Raw genomic sequence first — 13837 nt, 5'->3', positions numbered from 1 at the left:
ATTCCTCATATAATGTGCTTTCTTGAACAGTCCCTTTGTAGTCCATGCCAGTCTTTTCTGGAATGCTGTTTGATCAATATCATTATGTATTTTAGGTATGGTCTGCCTAGTACAGGGTACTATTACCCTGTTTTGACTTTACATATCTAAGTTTATATTAGCCTCAATAGCAGCTACACTGTACCACTTACAGCTCACAGTTTCTCATAATACCTAAAAATCTTCTATATATTCTAATAAATGACCTATATACATCATGAGCTGTACTTATGTATTTGTTCCCTTGTTTTTTGAACCTGGGTATGGTTTACAGCACTTGACAGATGAGGAACTTGAGACTCAGAAAGTAGAAATGATTTGTGTATATATATATATATATATATATATATATATATATCTTGTTCTGGGTAGGAGGACGCTTACGTCCTTTGTTCCAGAAATTGTGCTACTTCTAAAACCTTAACTTTGACAATTTGCCACCTGTCTTGCCAGTAGTTTACTCAGGTTTAGGTTTAGGGAATGCTAACTCTAATTTATAATGCTAAAGACATTAAAGTGCAAAGTTGAGATAAGTGACATCCTTTCTTTAACTGAGACATACTCATTCCTCCATTCATTAGACAAAAATTTTTTAAACTGAATATCTACAATACATGTATATATGTAGTCTTCATACTAAGATTCTGGGGGCCATGGAATAGCAAGGGAACCAGTAAGGAGGAACTTACAATAATTCAGACAAGGCTTGATAATAGAGGTAATGGTAGGGGTCATGAAAAATGATTTTGGATATTCTGAAGGCAGAGTCAATATGATTTATTGATAAACTTTAAGGTTTTCAGTTTTTTCTGCACAATGGAAACATAGAATTTCCATTAGTTGAGATGGAAAAGATATTTGGAGGAGAAGATCTTGGGGAAGCATGAGGAATTTGTATTCCATACACTGGGATGTAAAATTGCAGTGATGACAAGTTCTAGGGACACACTGAAGAGTTTTGAGTAGAGGTGTGACATAGTAGATTTACATTTTGAAAAGATCATTTTCTTGACCATGTGCATATTTTAAAGAACAAACTTAGCTTGGGGTTCTGTAAGAGAGCCCTCATTGCTCTGTGATGTGCAAGTGATGACATCATTCAGAGCCTCAGTTTCCTAACCTTTCAAATGAGGTAGAAAATTTTGTTCCTTCAACCTCCAAAGATTGCCGCACAGATTAGCTGAGATGGAAGATGAATAAACACTAAAAAGACTTATTGCTATGAGAATGGTAAAATTCTCAAATGTATAAGAAAAAGTTGCAAATGCAAGACAAATAACTTTCTTTCCTCATCCACCTGAGGGTAAGATGTAGATCCCTGAACACTTTAGTGTATATTTATAACAAACAAAAACATTCTTTTCTAGAAGACAACTATCAAAATAAGTAAGTCAACCTTGATATAGCATTACCAACTAATCCTTAGACTCCACTGCAATTTTGCCAAGCAATCCCAGTAATGTCCTTTATAGTAAAAAGGCCCAGAAAAAAGCACACACACATAATATACAGTTGCTATGTCTTTTTAGTTTTCTTCAATCTGGAATAGTCCTTTAGTCTTTACTTGACTTTCATAATCTTGACATTGTATCTCTTCAGAGGTACAACCAAGAAAATGTAGTTTAAGTACTAAAGTGAATTGGTTGCTATTTTATTTTATACTGTAGTTGATATATGTTTTTAAATTTCATAAGCCAAAGCTGGGTGTGGTGACATCCAGATATGGTAAAAATATATACAGCTGTTTTTACATGTATGGAACCAGATGACAGAAATCTAATTTGATTTGTATGGATATCACTCTCTATAGATAATCCACTAACTTGTAATAGCAGGTTTTATATTTTATAAATATTTATGGATATGTGTTAGGCACTATAATAAGTGTTTAGAGTATAGCATTAAACAAGAGAAATCTTCTTGCCCTCAGAGGAGCTCACAATCTTATGGAGTAAAGATTTTTGCTTGTGAACTGCAGTTTTACTTAAGGATGCAATGTTGGAAACAATGTGCTTTTCTGTACTTTGAGGCAGTTGGGAACATGTCTCCAGGAGCAAATGGATGTGCAGGTGTTCCTGTGACAATTGATACAAAGACAATGAAGGTGGACAGAGGAGAACTTCTTTACTTGAAGCTTTGGATCTTTCAGGAAGTTGTCAGGAGATTAAAGAGATCATGGTAGTGGTGGTCTTGGCCACAATCTAAAGTTCAGAGCGGGTGGGAATCTCTTCTTCAGTTTCTCATAGTTCTCCTGGAGATCTTTAGGAGAGAGACTTCTCCATGTTCTTTGGGGTAGTAGAACAAACCTTTAAGACCTAGTTACAAATTTATCTTTAATCTCTTATATGGCATTAAACCTATTGGTAAAGTATTGTGAGGATCAGATAAGTGAATGTCCTGCAAAACAGTTTTACACTGTCCTCAGGTAAAGAATTAGCTATATGCTATATCTGGGTATTCACTTACTTATCCATGTGAGGCAGACATGGCAGATTTCATTACTTTTCTTTGGTTTCTACTTAAGGTAAGTTTGTCCTTTTTTGCTTTTATTTTCTTCTCCATATAAGTAAGATTTCATACGAGGTCCTGTCTTCCATAGTAGAGTCCAGGAATGACTGAGCTCAGTGCAGGGATTCAGGAAACTCTTCTTGACATGACTCTGAATTCCACTGTACAAGTTCCACACTCTTTCTCTCTGTGTCCAGCTCTTTTCTTTGAAACTGTTTTTGAGAACCCATTCCACTGAAGCTGAAAGGGGAGAAATGGAATCAAAGAGCCTAAATTAGTAGAGATTTTCCAGTATAACACCAACCTATCCCCTCTTCTCACTTCTCTTCTCCCAACTTACACTTTACAGAGAAGGAAATTGAAGCTCAGTTTGTACAAATTTATACATTACTCCAGTTTTATTTCACTAGAATTTTGTTTTTGTTTTATTTGATTTTTTTTTTTTTTTTTTTTTTTTTTTTGGTACCGGGAGTTGAACTCAGGACCTTGCGCTTGCCAGGCAGGTGCTTGTGCCACTGAGCTATATCCCCGGCCCCCCAAATTCATACATTGAAGTAGGGGCAAACAATAAATCTAATTCTGATGATTCCATATCCAGAGCCTGGGGTTCCTAACTTTTAATGTGCATAACTAAATAACTGAGAATCTTGTTAGAAGTCTGTGACCCCACCTCATCTTATTGGATCAGAATCTCTAGAAGATAAAGCCTCCAACTTTTATTTTTATAACCTCCTCAGACAATTCTGATGTGGATGTTGAATACCACAGAAAAACAATGACTTGGGGGCTGAGTGTTTAAATGAGTGGTAGAGTACATGCTTAGCATATGTGAGGTTGGGTTCACCCGTCCTCTCATAATAAGTTTGGAATAAGAGAAAGAACATTATATTCTTTATAACATGGCAGAAGGGTAAGAGGGAAAGAGGAACAAGCTCCAGATTTCCTAATGGATCAGTGTTAAGAATGACTACCTATGAAAGTTGAAGATGTAGATATTTATTCTCCTACAGTTTTCTTGCTCAGGTACCCACAAAAATAGAGTATTGAGGACTATGGGTTTAAACTACATTATTTACCTAGATTACAGAGAACCATGGTAATAATTTTTTTTTTTTTTTTTTTGCATTCGCCTATATAAAGGACGTGATGAACATATAAAATGTGCTCCTGGCTGTTCTTCCCACATTCCTTTCCTCTTTAGACATATTCTTCTTTTAGGCAGCATTCCAAATGCTGTGATAATGAAGGATTTGAGGGGCTGGGGATTTAGCTCAGCGGCAAAGCACCTGCCTGGCAAGCGCGAGGTCGTGAGTTTGATTCCTGGTACTGGAAGAAAAATGAAAAACAAACAAACAAAAAAAACAACAAATGAAGGATTTGAGTGAGCTGTCTTCATTCACTTGTTATGAATAAGGCCATCATGCATCATAGTCTGGTAGAAATAAGTATGATTTTTCTCATGTAAGTAGGCAAGTAGGTAGTGGGAAAAGGGTCGCCTTCTGTACTGGTCTGGGTTGTCTCTTAGCAGAGAAGAGGTACAGAGTTCAACTGGCACCAAAGTTAATTTGGCCAAGGGGAATAAGCACAAGTCTCTGGATCAAGATCTGAAAATAGCTGGCAAGTGGGCAGGGTCTAATAATAGTCTGGATTACAGGGCAGGAGTCCCATATCTTGAAACTCTGCTCCAGGGCTGTCTTCCAGTCTCTCTCATAGGACCCAGTCCAGGACTGAGCCCACTACCGCGGTTGAGGAAACTGTTCTTGACGCAACGTTGTATTTCATTCCAAAAGTTTCATACCCTTTTCGTCTCTACGGTTTCCCTGCCTGGCCAGCATCTATCTTCTTTGTCTAGGTTCTCTCTTATTCCCTACTTCCTTCCATATTTCCTCTCTGGAAATATTAGCCTGGATAAGTCTGTTCATTCATTATTTCATCTGTTGACTTCACAATTATGCATTAAATACCCACTATACATTAAACTTCATGCTAGGCACTGAGGAGGAAACAGATGAAAAGATATTTTGCCTGCTCTTAGGGAAGCAGCTAGGTGGAAAAATGTACCAATATGTCACTAGGCAAGAATAAATAAATAGTGCTGCCCTTCCTTCCTTCCTTCCTTTTTTCTTCCTTCTTTTATTCCTCTCTCCCTTTCTCCCTGAGAATTAAACCCAGGACCTTATTCACACTATTCAGGACATTACAACGTTATTCTATAGCAGTATTGTCCAGTATGGTAGTCACTAGCCACATGTAGCGATTGAACACTTGAAATGTTTTTGAAAAGCTTAGTTTTAAATTTTCTTTTAATTGCTTATAAATCAATTATCACATGTGCCTAATGGCTACCATATTGGACAGTACTTTTGTAAGGTCTAAATGTGGGCAAGTAACTGTATCATTGAGCTACATCCCTACCCCAGTGCTAAATCTTTCTGATGAATGGCTACACTCTTTCTGCAAAGGAAGACTTATATAAAGATATCTGTTTTTCCAAATTAATTTGTATGTTTATTAAAATTCCAATCAAAATCACAATATTTTTATTGAGACATAATTTATACCAAATAATTCAGTAATTTAAAGTGTACACTTCAGTGATTTTTGGTATACTCACAAAGGTGTATAGCTATTACCACAATCAATTTTAGAACATTTCACCACCTGCAAAAGAAGTCTCATTCTCATTAGCAGTCATTCCTCATGTCCTCCCAACTTTACCCACTTTACCTCTTGACAACCACTAATCTACTTTCTGGCTCTATGCTTCTGATTATTCTGGACATTCTGGGAGATTTATTTTCTTTGTTTGTTTTTTGAGATAAGGTCTCATTTTGTAGTTCAGGCTGACCTTGAAATGACTATGAGCCCAGGGTAACCTTGAACTCATGGCAATCCTCCTGCCTCAGCCTCCCCAGAGTGCTGGGGTTATAGGCATGTGCCACCATGCCCAGCCAGTTCTAGACATTTTATATAAACAATCATATAATACATAGCTTTTCTAGCTTTTTTCACATAGTATAATGTTTTCAGTGTTCATCCACTTTATTGTAACATCACATATCAGGACTTTATCCTTTTTATGGATATTTCACTGGGTGAATATACTATATTTTTATTTATATACTCCTCCCCTGACATTGTTTCTACTTTTTGATATCATGAATAATTCTGATATGAACATTTGTATACAAATTTTTGTTTGAATGTATGCTTTGAATTCTCTTGAATATACACTTGAGTGTACTGTGTCATATGGTAATTTCTTTCTTTCTCTCTTTCTTGCTTTCTCTTTCTCTCTCTCTCTCTCTCTCTCTCTCTGTCTCTCTTTCTTTCTTCCTTTCTCCCTTTCTCCCTTTCTCTCTCTCTCTTTTTCTTTCTTTCTTTGTTTCTCTCTTTCTTTGAGCTAAGGTCTCACTATGCTGTCCGGGCTGGTCTTGAACTCCCTGTACAGTGTAGTCCAGCCTAGCCTTGAACTCATGATTCTCCTGCCTTAGCCTCCCAAGTGGTGGAATTACAGGAATGCATGACCACTCCAGCTATATTTAACTTTTTGATGAATTGCTAGAATGTTTTCTAAAGTGGCTGAACTATTTTATATTCCTATTCGCAAAATATGAGGTTTCCAATTTCTCTATATAGTTACCAACTTGTTATATGTCTGTTTGATTACAGCCATCCTAGTAAGTGTAAAGTGGGCTATCACTGTGGTTTTGATTTGTATTTCCCTAATCATGCCTGCCTTTTGAAGACTGGTTGGTGCAGAACTGGCTTTCTGAACCAGGGAGAAGGGATGAAAAGGATCAAAACTCTGTGTTTAGGCTTTTAATAAGTGTACTGCTAATTGAGACTTTTTACTGTAGTTTCATCAGTTTTATAGTTAGTGGAAAGCCCTTCCAAGTAATAGGATGACGGTTGATTCCAGTTTTTAAATAGAGAATTAGATGAAACTGCATTAGGGTCTTCAAGCTAGATATCACTAGAAACCAGGAATCAATAGTGTTTTGAACAGGAGCATTTTTTACAAAAGTGAGAGAGGAACCAAGCAGAATGATAAATTTCTGACAACTACACTAAAAGTCCAGTCTTAGTAGTCTCATAAAACCACAGTTTTCAGGGCTCTTGCCCCCTTTTTTTTTAGACAGGGTCTCACTATGTAGCTCAGGCTGGCCTTGAACTCTCTGTGTAGCCCAGGCTGGCCTTAAACTCATGGCAATTCTTGCCTCAGGCTCCCAAGTGCTACAGTGACATTACACACCACCATACCTGGCTGTCTTATACTTTTATTTATTTGTTTCAGTACTGAGAATTGAATCTAGGACTTTCTCACTGAGCTACGTTCCTAGCCCTTTGTTATTTTCTGACACAGGGTCTTGCTAAGTCAGTAAGTTGCCTAGCCTAGGCTCCAATTTGCAGTCCTCTTGCTTCCAGTTCCATAGTGCTGAGATTAGAGACATGTTCCACTATACCCAGCTCGATCTTGAACTTTGATTTTCTTCTTTATACCTTGTTATCTGGCTTTGGAAGCCAACATCTCCTTTTTGGAGGCCAAGTCATTTAGGAAGAGAATGCCCTGAACTTGAGACATTTAGAGCTTACAACAGTACTGTCTAATATGGTAGCCATTAGGCACATATGATAATTGATTCATAAAGCAATTAAAAGAAAATTTGAAAATAAGCTTTTCAAAAACATTTCAAGTATTCAATCACTACATGTGCCTAGTGACTACCATACTGGACAACATGTAGAATTACATTGCTAGTAGTGTCCTAAGTACCCCTGAGGCCGTCATTTCCCATTTCTGTATTTTAGGTTTCTAATTTATGAATAAGTAAGGGTAGTAAATCTCAAAAGCTCCATCATCTTTTAGCACTCTAAGTGATTTGTGATTCAGTCAATTTTGGGTATGTCTCCATCCACCTACTTTTTCATCTTTCTCCTTCACTGCAGCTAGTGCAGAAATATCCAGAGGGAGCATTAGGCCGCTAATTTGTCAAGTTAAGTTGCTTCTACTCCATGCTCCTTTGGTGAAAGGGAAAATGACTTGAGGGTAGACTTACGTCAGAGAGCCTCACATTTGTGTAGTTCTTTACGGATCATAGACGTGTTCTACATTATTTTTTCATTTTATAAACTAACAGGAATATTGAAGTTGGAAGGGCCTTATAGGTCATCTCGAGTCAGGCATAGTGATACACACCTGTAATCCCAGCACTCTGGGAGGCTGAGGCTGGAGAATCACAAGTTCAATATTCAGTGAACATGAATTATATGAAGTTTGTACAATGGACTTGTTAGTCTCTATGCTCTGGAAAATGAACAGTAAAAGTACGTGTGAGGGTTTCGTTGGCCTAAAATGAACAATCCTATCCTGTAGCTATGTGGGGTGGGACTTTGGAACCTACATTATTAACTCTATCTGACCATACTTTGGGAAACACTGATCTTGGTTGCTCCATATGGTGGAGTCTGCCTTTTAGTATCTTTGCACATCCCAAGTTCTACATAATATCTCCAGGGTTAGGGAGCTCCTAAAGGAGTACTTCCCATCTTGGATAACTGACAGTTTTTAAGGGCTTTGTTATACTAAATTTTCCCAACTGACCTAGCTGTTCAGTTTATAGTTATACACTACTGCTCTGCTGCTTTCCTTTAATGATCTTTCAGTTTCATTTGTTAATTCAGAAAAATATATCAAGTGCCAACTATACATAAGGTCCTGTGCAAGGTACTAGATACTCTGCAGTGGACAACAGCAACTCGCCTCTGCCTTCAGAAACTATGTTTTGTCTATTAGGGGAGACAGACAATTAAAACAAAACAAAAAAGTAAATAACAGAGGATGTATGATTGGTTTCTGGTTTTGTTTTATTTTGAGTAGTGGAGATTGAACCCAGAGATTTTCTCAGAAGGAGTATAGCTTGCTTGAAGCTAGGTGTGGTGGTACAAACCTATGATTTCAGCACTTGGGAGGCTGAGGCAGGGGGATTACTATGAGGTTGAGGCCAGCGTGAGCTACATAGTTTGAGACTAGCCTGAACTACACAGCCAGACCCTGTCTCAAAAAAGACAAAAAAAAGTATAACTTGAGAAAAATGCTATGAAGAAAGTAAACAGAATGTTGTAATGAGGAATAATAGGCAGGACTGAGAGAAGAAATTTCATCATGGAGGTGACATTTAAGCTGAGATCTGAAACACAGGATAGAGCAATTCAAAGAGTTGGCAGAAGATAATAAAAGAACATGGCATGTTCTACTGTCAGAAGGCCTGTGTATTGGAGTCTAGGGAGCAGGAAAGGAGAATGGCACAAGATGAAGTTGGAGGGGATACAAAGTATAGAAGTTAGAATTTTCTTCTGTATGCAATGAAAGCCAATAAGGGGTTTCAGTCAGGAAGTGATGTGGTCCCATTTAAGTTTTTAGTAGATCATTCTGAGTGATATGTGAATTGAAAGGAGCAAGAATGAAGTGATAGACCACCAGTCAGGCCCCCCCTGTGGTCATCCATGCAACAAAGGAAGGTGGCTTGAACTACGGTAGAGGCAGCAGAGATACAGATATTTGAGTGTGACCAATTCCCTCCACATCAGTTCAGTGTTCCTTGCATAACAGGTTTGACCTATCTGTTTTTAATTTTCTTCCTCTAATGCTGGGGATGGAACCCAGGGTCTCACATGTGCTAGGCAATTGCTCTGCCACTGAGCTACACTCCTGTCCCTCCCATTCCCCGTTCTCTGTCCCTCCCATTCCCCGTTCTTTCAGCTCTTTCCTCCTATTATATTCCTCACTTGTAGGGAGTTAAAATCTTCACTCCATTGCCTACCCCTCCCATATATAGAAGAGCACCCCAGTCTTCCCTTTTATTAATCATTTATTAGTCTTTTCAATGATTTACCACGACCCTTGGGTACCTAGTATAGCAGCTGTTCTTGGAGGAGATAGAGAAGAAGAAATGATCTCCAAACACCACAAGCCCAGGGTATGAGAAAAAATGAGACTCATATAGATATAATGAGGCAAAAACAGACAAACCAAAAACATCACAAGGAAAGTGATATAAAAAGCTTTGGGAGCAAAGGGAGGTAGGGAAAAGGAAATTAAGTAAGACTTCATAAAAGATGTTAGTTTGGAGCATATGACACTAAGGGGTAGGGTGCACTTTTGTATGGGATGGACAAGGATTGCCTCACTGAGAAGTGAACAGTGTACCAATGACTCAAAGATAGAGAATAAGTTGTGCAATTGTCTGGGGGAAGAATGTTTCAAGTGGAGGACAAAGGCTATGAGGTTAACATTTTATATTTCTGCCTTATGCTAGGGAGGCCATGTGGCTGGAGCAGAGGGAGAAGAAGGAGAAGAAGAGAAAACAATAATATCTGAAGATAGAGGTGGACTAGATCATTTAGAAACAAGTAGGCTATTGTGAGGACTTTGACTTTTATTAAAATGATGTGGAAAATGATCTGAGCATTTTGAGTAGAAGAGTAACACAATATGACTTATCTAATGGTGATATTGGATTAGGATGGTAGAAATAAATGTAAAGAGAAGTAGTCTAATTCAAAATATATTTTGAAGCAATAATGGTGTAAAGTACATTTGGAGAGTGTAAGGATGAGGTAGTTGGAAATGGATTCCTAGAGGAAGAAATGAGAAGGACCTAATGACAATGTATGTAGGTTGTCCCACTAACTATATGGCCTCCAGGTTTCGGCAGAGTTGTTGGGTTTATAGCAAAGGTTCCCAATCAGTAGCCTACCAGCATAATCTCTCATTAATAGTTTTGTCTGGGCCAGAGCATTTAAAACTTCTAAAAATTAGTTATCAATAAGATAAAAAAAATTGTCAACATTCAAAGATTCAGAAGTTTTGACCAAAACAAGTAGGTTCTGTCTAAAAATTGACAGCATTGTTTTAATTTGCATATCTAGAATGACCAGTGATGTTGAACATTTTTTCGTATATTTATTTGCCATTTGTATTTCTTCATCTGGGAAGTGTCTGTTCATTTCAGAAGCCCATTTTTGGGTTGGGTCTTTAAATTTGGGGAGTCTGATTTTTTTTTTAGTTCCTTATATATTCTAGATAATAGTCCTTTGTCAGAAGAATGGCTGACAAAATTTTTTTCCCATAGTGTGGGTGGTCTCTTCATTCTGTTGGTGGTTTCTCCTGCTGTGCAAAAGCTTTTTAAGATGAGATCCCAGTTGTTGATTTTTTGTAACAGTTCCTATGAAATTGGGATTTTGTTCATAAAGTCTTTGCCTACATGAATGTCTTCAAGAGGTCTACCTTTTCTGTCTTTCAGAAGATTTAGTGTTTCTGTTTTAATATTTAGATCTTTGATCCATTTCAATTTTAGTTTAGTACATGGTGAATGATATGGATTTAGTTTTAATCTTTGGCATGTGAAAAGCCAGTTTTTCTAGCACCATTTATAAAAGAGGCTGTCTTTCTACCAGTGAAGATGTTTGGTTCCTTTGTCAAAGATAAGGTGGCTGAGTATGTCTGCAGTCACTTCTGCATCTTCTAATCTGTTCCATTGATCCTTGGGTCTGTTTTTCTTTTCTTTCTTTCTTTTTTCCAGTACTGTGCTGTTTTTATCACAGTAGTTTTGCAGTATAGTTTCAAGTCAGGGATTATGATGCCCCCTGCTTTGCCTTTGTTGCCCAGAATTGCCTTTGCTATTCTACGTCTCTTCTGGTTCCCTTGTTTTCTGTAATTCTGTGAGATATGCTGTTGAAATTTTGACCAGGATTCCTTTAAATCTGTATAACAATTTTGGTAGTATGGCAATTTTCACTATATTGGTTCTTCCTATCCAAGAACAAGGGATATATTTCCATTTTCTGATATCCTTTTCAATCTCTTTTTGCATGGTACTGTAGTTTTCAATGTAGAGGTCTTTTACTTTCTTCGTTACATTGATTCCTAGATAATTTCTTTTTTTTTTTTTTTGATGCTTTGTTATTTATAGAAAGGCTATTGATTTTTGAGTGTTGACTTTATATTCAGCTCTGTTACTGAATTTGGTTATCAAATTAAAAGTCTTGGTGGAGTTTTGGGGGTCTTCTATGTAGAGTATTGTGTCATCCACAAATAATGATAATTTAACTTCTTCCTTTTCTATCCTTATTCTGTTTATTTCTTTCTCTTCTCTAATTGCTCTGGGTAGTGTTTCCAGAACTATATTGAATAAAAGTAGTGACAGTGGATATCCTTGTCTTGCTTCTGATTTTAGAGTGAAAGCTTTCAGTTTTTGTCCATTTATTTCTTTTTCTTTTTTTTCTTTTATGGAAAAAGGGTAAAAAATTTTATAACAAAATGATAGGAAAATAATAGTAGTTAATAGATTATATGTTGTTATTTTAAAGTAGTTGCTTAAGGTACAAGATATGGGTAGAAAAATTTCTCCAATTGATATTAGCACAAACCTTCCTTTTTAATGAACTAAGAGACACTAATAGTAAAACTGACCTGCATTTTTTCCCTTTTCTCTACTGTCCTTTCCCGTTTTCACCAATCCTAGTTCCTTTTTCCTTTTGAACAATTTCTTCCCATTTCACAATATCTATTGTACATTTTAGACCTTATTTACTCTTTCAGTTTCTCACACCTGGGAGACAATACAGTATTTATACTTGTGAGTCTGATTTATTTCACTTATGAGTGTGGCCTCAAGTTGCATCCATTTACCTATAAAAGTCTCAAGTTTATCTTTCTTCATGGCTGAGTAGTACTCCATTGCATAAAAATGTCACATGTTTTTTATCCATCCCTTGGTTGATAGGTATTCCAAGATTTAGCTATATCAAATTGTGCTGCTATAAACATGGGTGCACATATATTGCTGTGGTATGATGCTTTTAATTCTTCTGGGAAGATATCCAGAGGGGACTAGCTGGGTCAAATGGGACCTCTAGTCCTAGTTTTTTTTTTTTAAGGAATCTCCACACTGATTTCCACAGTGGTTGCACCAGTCTGCACTCCCACCAACAGGCAGAGAAGGTTCCATTTTCCCCACAGTCCTTCCAGCATTTGTTTTTGGTTGATTTCTTGATGATAGCCATTCTTCCTGGGGTGAAATGGAATCTCAGCATTGTTTTAATTTGTATCTCTTGAATGAGTTTTGGTCCATTTAGTGTGATGTTGGCTGTTGGTTTGTCATCGATGGCTTTTATCAGATTGAGATAAAGACCATCTATTCCAGTTTTTTGTAGGGTTTTTTAAAATCATGAATGAGTGTTGGACTTTGTCAAATACTTTTCCTTATCTATTAGATGACCGTATGATTTTTGTCCTTGGCTCTGTGAATATGGTGTATTACATTTATTGATTTATGTATGTTGAACCGTCCCTGCATCCCTGGGATAGTTCCATCTCATTCCAGAAAGAATGATTATTGTCAAGAAATCAACTAGTAATAAATTCTGGAGAGACTGTGGGGGAAAAGGAATCCTTTTCCACTGTTGGTGGGAGTAGAGATTGGTGCAACCACTGTGGAAATCAGTGTGGAGATTCCTAAAAAAACTAGGACTAGAGGTTCCATCAGACCCAGCTATTCCCTTTCTTGGTATCTTCCCAAAAGAATTAAAAGCATCATACCACAGTACACCCATGCTTCTGGTGGCATAGTTTATAATAGCTAAATCTTAGAAACAGTCCTTTTTTGTGTGTGACTGGGAATCGAACTTGGGACCTTGCACTTGCCAGGCAGGCGCTTGTACTGCTGAGCTATATCCCTGGCCCAGAAACAGTCCTAATGTCCATCAACCAATGAATAAATAAAGAAGATGTGGTTCTTTTATATAATGGAGTACTACTCAGCCATAAAGAAGGATAATTTGACACATTTCTAGGTAAAGGGATGCACCTTGAGACTGTACTCATCAGTGAAATAAATCAGATATACATGTGTACATACTGCATAGTTCCTCTGGCGTGAGAAACTGAAAGTGTAAATAAGGACCAAAATGCATAATAGATATTGTGAAATAGGAAGAAAATGTTCAAATGGGAAGGAGAACTAGGGAGGGGAAAGGAAGGGAGAGAAAAGAAAGGAAAAAGGGAAAGAAAAAAATAAAAGAAGGAAAAAATGGAGACAAAGCTTTTGCAAATAGTGAGGGGAAGAGGGGTTGAAGGGAGGGTAGGAAAATGAGGGGGAAAAGAAGGTATATCATGTGTATAAATTCCCCATGATGAATGTGATCATCATGTATACCTAAAATGTACCAATAACTTAATTAATAAAAAGATAAATGAAAAGAATTTTTCTTCCTATGACCTACTTCA

General features: G+C 37.2%; 2 protein-coding genes across 4 annotated transcripts in view; one reads left to right on the top strand and one right to left on the bottom strand.

The window, feature by feature from the left end:
- Acss2 (acyl-CoA synthetase short-chain family member 2) overlaps positions 1–13837 on the top strand; it is a 49438-nt gene that overhangs the window by 15410 nt on the left and 20191 nt on the right. The window lies entirely within an intron of this gene.
- The window catches only part of Gss (glutathione synthetase), a 55800-nt gene continuing 43509 nt past the window's right edge, over positions 1547–13837 (bottom strand). Inside the window, exon 13 of the mRNA XM_013514053.1 lies at positions 1547–2787. Coding sequence (XP_013369507.1) covers positions 2661–2787 — 127 coding nt within the window. The 3' untranslated portion in view covers positions 1547–2660. The remainder of the gene's footprint in view (positions 2788–13837) is intronic.

The sequence above is a fragment of the Chinchilla lanigera genome, unplaced genomic scaffold, assembly GCF_000276665.1.
Source record: "Chinchilla lanigera isolate Chin_1 unplaced genomic scaffold, ChiLan1.0 scaffold00021, whole genome shotgun sequence".
NCBI classification, from domain to species: domain Eukaryota; kingdom Metazoa; phylum Chordata; class Mammalia; order Rodentia; family Chinchillidae; genus Chinchilla; species Chinchilla lanigera.
This window is presented reverse-complemented; position numbering and strand designations above follow the sequence as displayed.